At 40.0% G+C, this 11,559-nt stretch overlaps 2 protein-coding genes across 4 annotated transcripts; one reads left to right on the top strand and one right to left on the bottom strand.

Moving 5' to 3' along the window:
• Positions 1-22: 22 nt before the first annotated feature.
• Positions 23-9,591, top strand: RINT1 (RAD50 interactor 1). 2 transcript variants are annotated; one of them, XM_050323885.1, is made up of 14 exons: positions 23-321; positions 1,366-1,561; positions 1,728-1,969; positions 2,140-2,313; positions 2,391-2,540; positions 3,701-3,857; positions 4,395-4,505; positions 4,695-4,920; positions 5,516-5,653; positions 6,331-6,530; positions 7,493-7,707; positions 8,364-8,544; positions 8,627-8,745; positions 9,356-9,591. In XM_050323885.1, the coding sequence occupies exons 2-14, from the start codon at positions 1,385-1,387 to the stop codon at positions 9,567-9,569; spliced, it is 2,304 nt and encodes a 767-aa protein (XP_050179842.1). In that variant the 5' UTR covers positions 23-321; positions 1,366-1,384; the 3' UTR covers positions 9,570-9,591. The 2 variants fall into 2 exon arrangements, with proteins under 2 accessions (XP_050179842.1, XP_050179841.1); XM_050323884.1 differs by having other exon boundaries at positions 139-279.
• Positions 9,592-9,977: 386 nt separating this feature from the next.
• EFCAB10 (EF-hand calcium binding domain 10) lies at positions 9,978-11,559 on the bottom strand. Of its 2 annotated transcripts, none has more exons than XM_050323895.1 (4): positions 11,357-11,559; positions 11,101-11,265; positions 10,799-10,866; positions 9,978-10,380 (listed from the first exon to the last, which is right to left on the bottom strand). In XM_050323895.1, the coding sequence occupies exons 1-4, from the start codon at positions 11,454-11,456 to the stop codon at positions 10,339-10,341; spliced, it is 375 nt and encodes a 124-aa protein (XP_050179852.1). In that variant the 5' UTR covers positions 11,457-11,559; the 3' UTR covers positions 9,978-10,338. The 2 variants fall into 2 exon arrangements, with proteins under 2 accessions (XP_050179852.1, XP_050179851.1); XM_050323894.1 differs by having other exon boundaries at positions 10,782-10,866; positions 11,357-11,555.

An 11,559-nucleotide genomic window follows, 5' to 3' on the forward strand; every position in this document is an offset into this window, starting at 1 on the left:
ACGCGGCAGGGGCGGCGCTGCGGCCGCGGGGACCGGCGGGGGCTCCGGGCTGAGGGGACCCAGGCTCTGCTCTGCTCTGCCCGGGGCACCCCCGGCTCCGCCTGCCTGCCGCACCCCGGTTTGTCCCTGCGGCACCCCCAGTTTGTCCCTGCGGCACCGGCCGGCGAGGGGAAGCGGCGCCCCGGGGCCTGGCGCCCGCGGCGGGGGAGGAAGGGCTCGTCGCCCGGAGCCCGCAGAGCTCTCGGCCGATCTTTGGAAGGGCCCGGCCCTCTGGCCACGGTGGGTGCAGAGCCGCGGGCCTGAGCGGGGAGGGAGTGGGAGGTAAGGATGCTGCCGGCGTCCTGTTCCTGTCTCCTGTATCCCGCTCCTTTCCTCTAGCAAGAAAAGAGCGACCACTCGGTTAGGGTTTTTTTCTGCGATATTTTTTGTTTTCATTGCTGCAAACAGTGCTCTGTTTTCTTTATTCGTTTTTCTTTATTCACTTCTTCCTCAGCAGCACTCTTGGTCTCCCAGTTTGTCCTTGCAGGTGCTCTCTGTTGCCTCTCCAACTCTGGCTCATCAACTGCACATCAACTTTCACACTGCTCTTGTCAGTTTTAATAGAGGGTGTAGTTTAAATAAAGCCTGTAGCAGATAAAGTGCAAATGTATAGTAAAAATGCGTATTTATTTTTAAATACTGTTTTGGAAGTGATACTAAAAAATAGAGAATTGGACTAGCCAGTGGACTCGTCATTGTTGAGTGTTTTGAGAGGATGATCATGCACAGTGAAACAATGTCAGTTTTTTTCTGGATGGTGCCAAATGTGTAGATCAGCAAGTGCCTCTTATGTGATACTGTGTGAGGTTTTTTAATAGATATTTGTTATGCTTTTACTTTCCAAATCACTGTAAGACCCACATGGACACTTTGCTAATAATATGTCAGTCATCAGCTGATATCTCTGAAACATCCTAAACGGTGTCAAAGGGTAAAGCAGAACATTACCTTCCTTGATATTTTACAAAAATATTTTCCCAGTGCTTTTCATTAAGTTTTCTATACTATATATGTAGGAACTACATGTATATTGAATTATTTTTAGTACATTTTGCCCTCTTGGGGAACAAAGAAATTAACAGGCTTAGTTCTCTTCAGTAATTGATGTATAATAACCCACTGACTGCATGTATGAGCAAGGTTTTATCAGATCTCAGCTAAGACTTAAACCAGCAAATTGTAGCACTTAAAGCAGTTTATTTTATGAATTTCTTATTTAAGTTTCAGTTTATATTGAACTGCCCAACTTTCCATGGAGTTTTCTGTCCTCAGTAGATCAACATTTGTTTGTGCTTAGTGGTGGCTAAATAGAAATTATCTACTCAGTATTGCAGAGAAAGAAAACATGGCAAGCGTTGCTGTTAAAAAGAAAGAAGCCACTAGAGATCTAGATCACTGTGATATCCCGTACTATGTTTCTGAATTTGTGGAAAGAGAAGTTGGAAATGACTATGATTCCCTGAGGAACCTAGACAACCTGATTGATAAGCTCTCTGAAAACAAAAAGCAGTTAGAAGAACAGGTAAGCATCTTTCTTTTGCATTTTTTTTTTCTTCTCCTGAATATGCTGATTCCTCATGACTGATTACATATATTTAACTAAATGAAATAGGTTAGTATCTCAAATGATACTACTCTACACAGTGCCGTGTTTTTACGTCAGCCTTAATATTTCTCTGTGAATATAGGTACTTACAGTTTCATCAGAAGTCCCTAAAAGAATTCAGAATGCCTTAAAGAATGCAGAAGATTCTAAAAAGTCTCTGAGTCGGCTTCTAGAGGAAGAAACTCTTCTGTCTGATTCGATCAGTGCCCACTTACTGAAAGCTCAGCCATGGATGGAGGATCTCAGTGTACTGATCGGTCAAGTAGAAGAGATTGAGCGACACCTGGCCTATCTCAAATGGATTTCTCGAATAGAAGAGTTAAGGTAAAGTTTCTGAGTACTGTATATGTGTTCCAAGACTGGTAACCTAGTTTATCCCACCATTAAAATATTTTGGATTCAAGAAAGTTTTATCTTTCTTTTTCAATATACAACAGATTCTTTTCTGTTATTTTTATTGAATATTTGACCTTGACTTTTCTTGCATTATACAGTGATAGCATCCAGCAATATCTGATGACCAACAATGTTCCAGAGGCAGCCAGTACTCTGGCATTCATGGCAGAACTGGATATTAAACTTCAGGAGTCATCTTGTTCTCACCTCCTTGAATTTGTGAGATCCACTGTTAAATTCTGGCATAAAATTCTTAAGGACAAACTGACGAGGTAAGAGGCGCACTGTGACTCCCTGCTCTTTGGCCGGTGCTGTGAGCTGGTGTTGAGGTGCTTGCTGTGTGTTGCAGTGACTTCGAGGAGGTGCTCACACAGCTCCGCTGGCCCTTCGTGGGGCCGCCCCAGTCTCAGGCCTTTGGCCTGGCTGCTCCAGCCAACTCCCCCGATGTGTACAGCAACCTGGAGATGCTCTTTTGTCAGCTTCTCAAACTGCAAACCTCGTATCCTTTTAAACAGTTGTGGTGTGTTTTAGTAAGAATAAACGTTAGAGGTGTGTGTTCCCGAGGATAGTTATTTAAAATTTTGTTCTCCCTAAAGACGGAAGGTAATTTGACTTTGTGTTACTTTGTATTACCATTAGAACACTGGGCGGGGGGTGGTGTGTTTGTCCTTTAGAAAATGCCAGGTGCCAAAGTTGTCCTTCTTTGCAGTAGCAACATTTTAACTCCAGGTCTTCAGATCTAGTGATCTCATGGTAGGTGACAGTTCAGGTTTCATGAGAATCTGGCCTTACACACTTTGGTACAATTACACACCCACGTTAGTAAAAATAAATGGTGATACATGTTTTATTTTACACAGTTAGTCCATTTCCTTTATAGCCTGTTTTGAAATCAGCCTTAGTCACTTTAATATGTCCCACCCCAGAAGGAAAAGAGGGAAAACTAAAGATACATGTCTTGGAAGGAGACTTTGCAAAAAGGGGGATTTTCATTGTGCAGCAATAGTAGTCTGCCTTTGTGGTTACTCAGAAGGCACTGCTGCTCCTTCTGTTCACGGATTTTGTGAATTAAATAAAACACAGCTAACCATTTTTTGTGATTGTGGCTGTTGGTTTGTGGGTTTTTTATGTTGGTTTGTTTGTTTGTTTTGTTTTGTTTTAATTATGGAGTGGGAAGCTGCAAGGCACTGTATACAACCCTGAGTTGGTAACAATTCTGGCTTGGCAGACTGGGTCACTTAAATCCGTTAGGTGAAAATGGAAAACAGTGTGTTGCATTTATTAATCCCAGGGGTCTTTATCCTCCTTTAACAAATATGAATAAGCATGTCTCTTGGACAGTCACTGTGTTTGGTTCTGACAATGGTGGTTTGCCGTGTTCTTTTTTTTTTAATTACATGTTTCCTAAATCAAACTGACTTAAGGGACTTGTATTGTCATTGAATAAATAATCCTTAGAGACCTGAATTATGTTAAATATTATATAAATTAGAATATTTTCAGTATCTTTTATATTTGAAGAATTGTGTTGATTTCATAATACTGCCTTCAGCCAGTGGGGTAGAACTAAGCAGTGTTGATTTTTATAAGCCCATTCTATTGAAATTATGATGTTGGGAGAACTACACACTTAAATTCATCCTTGACTGTCAAACTTAGAGATGAACTGTTAACCAAGCCTAAACAATTACCAGAAAAGTACTCTTTACCCCCCTCACCACCCATTGCCCTTCCAATACAGATCATGCTGAATCCTCTTCAGAAAAGATTCAAGTATCACTTCACTGGAAATAAACAAACCAATGTTCTAAACAAGGTATGGGAGAAGGCAGTTTGATATTTATAAATGGCTTTTTTAAACAACAGAGAGATTGCTGTATTTACATTGTATAGGTTTCACACTTTTCTTTCTGAAATCAAGATTCTTCAAAACTGTGCAGGGCCCATATGTATGGACAGACATGGAGATAGCACTTGGAGTCCTTTTAGAGGCACAGGCATTTTCTCTGGGCTAGGTGATATTTTTCTTTTGACCAGGTCCTTTTTGTTGTACTGAGAAATAGAGACCACACAGAAGAACAGGAGGAAGTACATGAAGCAGAAAAGAGGCTCTCATCAGGAAGAAGTCAAAAATAAAAATGGAGCTTTTGTTTGAAAAGAAATAGAATATTTGGAACATTTAAGACAATACAAATACAGAAATACTTCTCTGATAATACTTATTATCAGAGCTAAGTAAAACAGAATGAGAGACTTGTGTGACCTGAGATCAAGCGAAGGCAGGGGAAGAATAAATGAATTGAATAAATGTTGTTTGGATGCATTTAATAGTTTCTTTTCTTTTTTAAATAAGCCTGAGTGGTATTTAACACAAGTACTTATGTGGATTGGAAATCATGCAAAGTTCCTTGATGACAAAATCCAGCCAATACTGGACAAGGTGGGATCTTCACTGAATGCTGGGGTAAGCACTGTCACGGCTTTGTATATGTGAATATCTAAGTCGGCTTCTGATAGATATTTGTGTAAGCCCATTTCCACTGATTTCAGTATGTGTTGAGACTTTGTCTAGTAGCAGTTTGTTGTGTACATGTTTTCACAGGTTAGTACTTCCTATCTCTGACATTTTATTCACTTTCTTTTCTTTCAAAAGCTTGAATTCTCTCGTGCCCTAGTAATGCTGATACTGGAGAAGTTGGCTGCTGATATTCCCTGCCTGTTGTATGATGATACACTCTTTTGTCACCTTGTGGATGAGGTACTTCTGTTTGAGAGAGAGTTATACAGCGTTCATGGTTATCTCAGCAGCTTTCCCAGTTGCATGCATATTCTGTCAGAAGAATCCTGCTTCCAAAGGTGGTTAACAGTGGAAAAAAAATGTAAGACTTCCAATGGATTTTGTTGGCCTTTATATCGCACAATCAGAAAGTACGTGTATAACTTGCACAACTGGCCTTCTAAAATAGGATAAGTCACCTGGACAGGGCTACTACAGAAAACATTTGTATTTTTATACTCTGTGATTATTCTGAATAAAAATTGATTGGGCTCTAATAGTGCTTCTGTACTTTGTAGGACTCTTAATGATTCCCTTAAGCTGTATGGAATCAAGTGGGCTTATTTTTAGATGTTATGTGTGTGCAGACAAGGGTGGACTTTTAATTGAAATAACGGAAAGGTATTGTTTTTGAGAAATGAGTAAGAAATATTTAAGAAAGGAGCAAGCCAACTATTAAAAATCCAAAGCAAACTCCCAGTCAACTCTGACATAGCTGTTAACAGACATTGTAAATACAGATACACTGAAGCTGGTTTTGTATGAAGCCAGTTGCCAGTATTTTTTATAACCTGAAAATGCAATATTTAACTTACTAGAAATAAGGCTTTTATGTTTATGTATTTTAGAGGGGCTTTTTTTTAGAATTTTTTTTTAAATTAAAAACTTAAGCAATTTACAAGTTTTGTGCATCTCAGTTGCTCTTCAGAAAATGGACTCTATGCTTTCATCAGAGGCTGCATGGATATCACAGTACAAAGATATCACTGATGTAGATGAAATGAAAGTTCCAGACTGTGCTGAAACTTTTATGACTCTCTTGTTAGTTATAACAGGTAATTATATCTATGGGCATTGCTGTTGTTTGTAGTTCACCTAACAGATTTCTTTACTAATTATTCATAGTCAGCATTAGTCACCCAATAAAGTTGTGATGCTTGCAGCTTATGAAAGCTTCCTGTTTGTTTTGTATTTTGGACACTAACACACATGAATAATCTTGAGCTAGTGACATGTTTACAAAATAATAACTTAAAATACACATACATTTACATGACAGAAGATAATTTGTTAGAATGCAGTAATAAATCATACTATTCCTTTTGATTCTGTGACAATTTAGAAGCTATTAAATAACACCTGCTTTTTTTGAACAGAACATAAGATCAAGTATGTTTTCAGGATATATATATTCAGTGGCTTTGTCTTCCTCTGTGTGAGGAGGCTTTAGGGGCCATGCTGGAGGGTGCAGTACAGCCACACATTGCTCCAAGTGTTAGAACACAAACTGCTGGTGTAATCAGGAGGGGGGGGGGAGAATGTCATTTCTTTGCATGTTTACCTTTTGCATGAGTAGTTTCCCTGAAATTGTTGAAATGTTTTGTTTTGAAAAATTTTTTTTAATACTATATGATATTCTCATAGGCCTAAGGTGGTGCAGTAAGATGACTGTAACATTTCTTTTTTCATTGTTGGAAAACCTAAAAGCATTTTTTTAATAATGTCTTTCCAGACAGGTATAAGAATCTTCCAACAGCTTCCAGAAAACTACAGTTCCTGGGCCTACAGAAGGAGTTAGTTGATGATTTCAGGATACGATTAACTCAAGTGATGAAGGAAGAGACCAGAGCTTCCTTAGGATTCCGATACTGTGCAATCCTTAATGCTGTTAACTATATAGCAACAGTGTTGGCAGACTGGGCTGACAATGTAGTAAGTAATTATTCTACTAGAAAAAAAAATTAAAAATAGACTTTGGATGTTTGTTTCATAACAGACGCTTTTATTTCAGTACTGTTTAAGTGTATTCAGAAGAATTAATTACAGAAAAAAATAGAATGAGATGTAAATTCAGATTTAATAGAAGATATAAAATAAGGACAGATTATTGTTTGAGATCTAAGCTGCATTGATTATAAACTTCCTAGGGAAATGCAAAGCAAGCCTGAGGAGTGGAATAATCCGAACAGACACAAAAAAAGTAGTCTCCTTTACATGGCTTTTTATTGTAAAAAACTATTGAGTTTGGAGATCTCTGAGCCAGTGTTAGCAGCCCTGATGTTGAAGTGTAGGCAGTAGCCTCCAAATTCTTTTTGTCTTCACAGAAAGCTGTGGCTGTAGCAGGGGATAATCTTGACTTGATATGACAGCAGCCTTTATGTGTATAACTGCATCTACTGCAGTGTCTTGATCTGTTTAAAAGCAAAACCAACAAGTTGGTTACCACAGTGTCACATTAAACTCGATAGACTCAGTCCATTTTCTTGCTGTTTCAGCACAGCAAACTTACGATTTAACGAATGCTCATTTCTAAAAAATTACAATTAGTGTTTACTTTTGCAAATGTTTAAAAGGTCAAGGTATAGGTTTTTTTAAAGCACTCTGCTATCAATCTTAAAACATCTTTTTAGTTTTTCTCTACATCTGTTCCCATTACCTATCTGCTATTGAACGCGTATCAGTTCCATTCCTAGAATTAAACCACTGTTGTTTGTTTTTCACTGAACCAGGACCACAGGGAAAGATAAGAAAGTGTTTTTAAAATCTTAAATTTTTAAGTTTATAAATGTGCCAGGAGAACGTTCTCTAGAACTGTGCCTATCAAAGTACCAATGAAAAGTTCAAATGGCAAGATTATTTTTTTGTAGTGTTCATACCTGGTTTTGCTTCCCTAGTTCTTCCTGCAGCTCCAGCAGGCCGAGCTGGAGGTTCGTGCAGAGAGTGACGCTGTCAGTCAGCTCCAGCTGGGGCAGTTGGCATCCATGGAGAGCTCTGTCTTTGATGAGATGATCAACCTCCTGGAGCGCCTGAAGCACGACATGCTGACCCGTCAAGTCGATCATGTCTTCAGGGAGGTCAAAGATGCTGCAAAGCTGTACAAAAAAGAGAGGTGATTGTCTGTTTAACCTCTTCCCATATTACAGTATTATTTCCTGTTAAAAGTACTGAGGTAAATAAAGGCAGGAATAGATAATAGGTAGGATTTTTTTTCCTGAGTAGGAATGCTGCAGGGTAGTAAATTTTGGAAAATTCTATTAATACTTACCTTAGAAGTATTTTCATGCTATGTTTTCTAAACTAGTTCCACAATTAGTGGGTGCGTTATCTTAAAAACCATAAGAAGAATTCTGGATCACTCTAGTTTGGACGAGAATAATTTTATACATTGTGGTGGTAAAGATTTAATGCAAAATGGTCTGTAATGACTGTTCTGTCTTCACAGTCTTGTAGGGCTTATTGAATATTTCCTCCAGAGCAGAATTTCTGAAGTACTTCTTAAAAGGATTAGAACTTAATGATTTCCAGATTAGATGGGTTTTCCTGGAGTGACATTCAGAGATTTATAACTAAAGCATGAGTTTAATATTAAATGAAATTCAAACACAGCATTAAACTGATAACTTGTAGTTAGAAACGGGAAAGGAGAACTGTCTCTGAACCATTGTAAATGGGTAAGATTTTTTTTTTTAAAGGATAATTTTAACTTCAGTTGTTGTAGTGTGAATAATTTCATTATAATGACTTCAATGCAATGGTTTCTTTCAGGTGGTTGTCTTTACCATCTCAGGCAGAGCAAGCAGTGATGTCTTTGTCAAGCACAGCCTGCCCCATGTTGCAGACCCTGCGGGACCGTTTGCTGCAACTGGAACAGCAGCTTTGCCACTCACTGTTCAAAATCTTCTGGCAAATGCTTGCAGAGAAAGTGGATCTCTACATCTATCAGGAAGTAGGTATCAGTGTGACCTGTGCAGTGCCATGTAGTGTCAATGACTGGCTTAAACAGCAGATGCTCCTCTTTGTGTTCATAGATAATTATGGCAAATCATTTCAATGAAGGAGGAGCAGCACAACTTCAGTTTGACATGAGCAGAAATTTGTTCCCTTTATTTTCACACTACTGCAAGAGGCCAGAAAACTACTTCAAGCAGTAAGTAGGCAAACTTCTGATCTATTGGTATGTCAAAAGCGAGTGTCCAGATGAACATGTGTGTTTTACGTAAGACCAAAGTTTTTTCACAGTTAGTTTTGATCCACACTTAAAATGTGTGGGTTGTTTATGTCTCTGATGTTTTCGACTAGGAAAAGTTTTACTCTGAAGCACGTACTCAGCAACAGACTGATGTGTCCTGGGGTATTTTGTGCAGTGAGGATGTCTAGATAAAGTAACCTATGGGAGGAATATTAAGTAGCACAGACTAGTGAAACTGGGGCCAAAGAACCTAATCAAAGATACAGTTACAACACGATAAACTTTACTGTTCCAAGACAGACTACTTTAAAATATGTTCCTGCTCAGAACTGTCTTGTTGCTGTCATGGATGAGAAGCTACTACCTTATTTCTGATGAGTCTTTTTTACACAGCCCACAGTCTTCAGAAGAGTCCAGCATCAAACTCCTAGGCTAACTGGGGCAGAAACCTTAATACTTTTAAACCAACATAGAGCATGGAAGTTTTTTTTGTTACACTTCGATTTGTGCACACAGTGATTATCTCATGAGTGCTGCTTGTATTAATCCATGTAACTTTTTCCTCCAGCATAAAAGAAGCCTGCATTATCCTGAATCTGAATGTTGGCTCTGCCTTGCTACTGAAGGATGTCCTACAATCAGCTTCAGAAAATGAAACTTTTAATCCAAGCCAGCCCTCTGCAACAGCAGCACTAAATGAACTCGGAGTTTATAAACTGGCTCAAAAGGATGTTGAGATTCTTCTCAATTTGAGAGCTAGTTGGCCAAATACAGGAAAATAAAGACTTATTCAGCAATGGTTAATATCTTGGTCTAGATTACTTACTCCAAGCAAAAGCAAAGCAAATATTTTTAATATACTTGTGTCATTTTTTTCAATTCTGTATGCTAAACAAATGGTTTAATCTGATCTTATGCTTTATTCTATAATTTTTTTTTTAAATTCCAAAGAAGGAAGGAATAAGCTCTTTATTTTCTTCATTCATACTAATTTTTTTCTTTTTTCTGTATCAGAGTCCCTCTTAATTTTTTGAAAAGTTTCTCCTTAAAAATTGCGTAAATAGTGTGTGGTAAGTTTAAAACAGCACTTTACCTGGAGGCACTGCCTACCTTTACCTGTGGCCATCTATTGTCACTTGTTGAAGTTGCTTTTCCTTAAAAAGAAAAAACAGATAAACCCAAAACACAGCACAAGCCCAAAAACCAACTTAATTTTATTCAGTGGTAATGAGCCAACTGGTAACAATCCCTTACTGTAAGCTACAACCTGAAGGAGGAAACTCCCAAACACTATTTTAGTTGCATAAGAGATTTTTTGGTTTTTTTAACCCATCTAACTGTATTAAGAAAAACAGTTCTCAAACAATATCCCTCCAGTGCCTGGTAGACATGAACAAGTTCTTGACACTTGTATTTTTCAGCTGATTGCTCATCTGAAACAGAGGGAGACAAGAAAAAAGAATGCTGCTTAAAATCAGCTATCCACAGCTGACAAGCCAGAAGAAAAATTGAGGAAGATGCCTATTTCTCATATATATTGCAGATCACTGCTCAAACTAATACACAGCCCAGCTCTCCAGCATCCTTTTCTTCCTAAGACAGAAAAAGAAAACCTCTAGTTAGATAACAGTGTGGATAATTAGTTCTTTCAGTGACTGCAACAGTTACTAAAAATTGCCCCTAGAACCACACCTTGACTATGAGAAATTATTAAAACTTTGACCTTATTTAATCTACAGCTGTAGTACCACCCCTGGCAATGAAGACAACAGTGCCTCACTGTTTCACATTTTTAAATCAGTACTGGAACCCCTGAGCTGCCTGATGACATGGGTAAGGTGAGAGGATCCTGAAACTGAGCTGGTAGAGGAAAATGGAATTTGGTTGATCTTAGAGCAAACCAAGCACGGTCAGGCAGTAACTGACCTTATAAAATCTCGGATATCTCCTAAGTGTAACTACCCCTCCAAAAAAACAACTTCAATTAAACTTACACTCCTTCCTTGAATACCTCCAGTGTGATATTTTCATCATCTCCCACTTCCAGATCCTCAGTGCTCAGTCCCAACGTTTTAAGAGCTAAAGTTAAGGAAAGAGAATTTCCTGTGTCAGTTTTTGAAAGATGGATTGAACATCTTCAAGTGGCCTACACTGAATAAAAAGCAAAGGTGTGATTTCTTTTTTTTTTTATTTTTTAACTTTCCACGTTCCAGGTTGTGCACGGGGAGGTGTGCAGATAATTCTAGAGTATACAGATGTGTAACTACTGTATTACTTCTGTGGTGCGAGCTGCGGTTCCGGGGGCACACGCACCTTCCCTATACTGCACGGGCGTGATGTGGCCCTGGCCCAGCACGTCCAGCAGGCTGAACATGGCCTCCACGTTGGCCTCGTCCATCAGGTCCGGGTACTCCCCCTCGGCCCGCCTGCCAGCCTTCACCCTCTCCAGCACCTGGATCAGGAACTCGCGTGGCCTTTCTGCAACCAAGCAGAGCGGGGCCCTCAGCCGGGGCGCCGAGGCCGCGCAGCCCCGCCCGCCCCGCTCCCTCCCGCTCGGGCGGGGCCGCACCGGGCCGGTGGAAGAGCAGCAGCGCTCCGAGGTGGTGCAGCAGCTCGGGCAGCCGGTGCCGCCGCAGGTACTCCCGGCTCTGCTCCTCGCCCGCCGCCATCCCGCGGGGCCGGGACGCGGGCCCGGCGCGGGCTGTGCGGGATCGGGGCGGGGGAGCCCCCACAGAACCGGGCGCGGCGCCGGCGCCCCCTCAGGCAGCTCCG

Source organism: Myiozetetes cayanensis, unplaced genomic scaffold, assembly GCF_022539395.1.
Source record: "Myiozetetes cayanensis isolate MyiCay16 unplaced genomic scaffold, myiCay2020 scf3, whole genome shotgun sequence".
NCBI lineage: Eukaryota > Metazoa > Chordata > Aves > Passeriformes > Tyrannidae > Myiozetetes > Myiozetetes cayanensis.

Bases quoted from the DNA above. Each gene is read 5' to 3' on its own strand.
- RINT1 (XM_050323885.1), top strand. From the start codon at position 1,385: ATGGCAAGCGTTGCTGTTAAAAAGAAAGAAGCCACTAGAGATCTAGAT. The intron at 4,921-5,515 runs GTAAGACTTCCA...TGTGCATCTCAG, and splicing joins GTTAACAGTGGAAAAAAAAT to TTGCTCTTCAGAAAATGGAC. The intron at 8,545-8,626 runs GTAGGTATCAGT...TTGTGTTCATAG, and splicing joins ATCTCTACATCTATCAGGAA to ATAATTATGGCAAATCATTT.
- EFCAB10 (XM_050323894.1), bottom strand. From the start codon at position 11,456: ATGGCGGCGGGCGAGGAGCAGAGCCGGGAGTACCTGCGGCGGCACCGG. The intron at 11,266-11,356 runs GTGCGGCCCCGC...GCTTGGTTGCAG, and splicing joins GCTGCTCTTCCACCGGCCCG to AAAGGCCACGCGAGTTCCTG. The intron at 10,381-10,781 runs GTAAGTTTAATT...TTTCTGTCTTAG, and splicing joins GAGGTATTCAAGGAAGGAGT to GAAGAAAAGGATGCTGGAGA.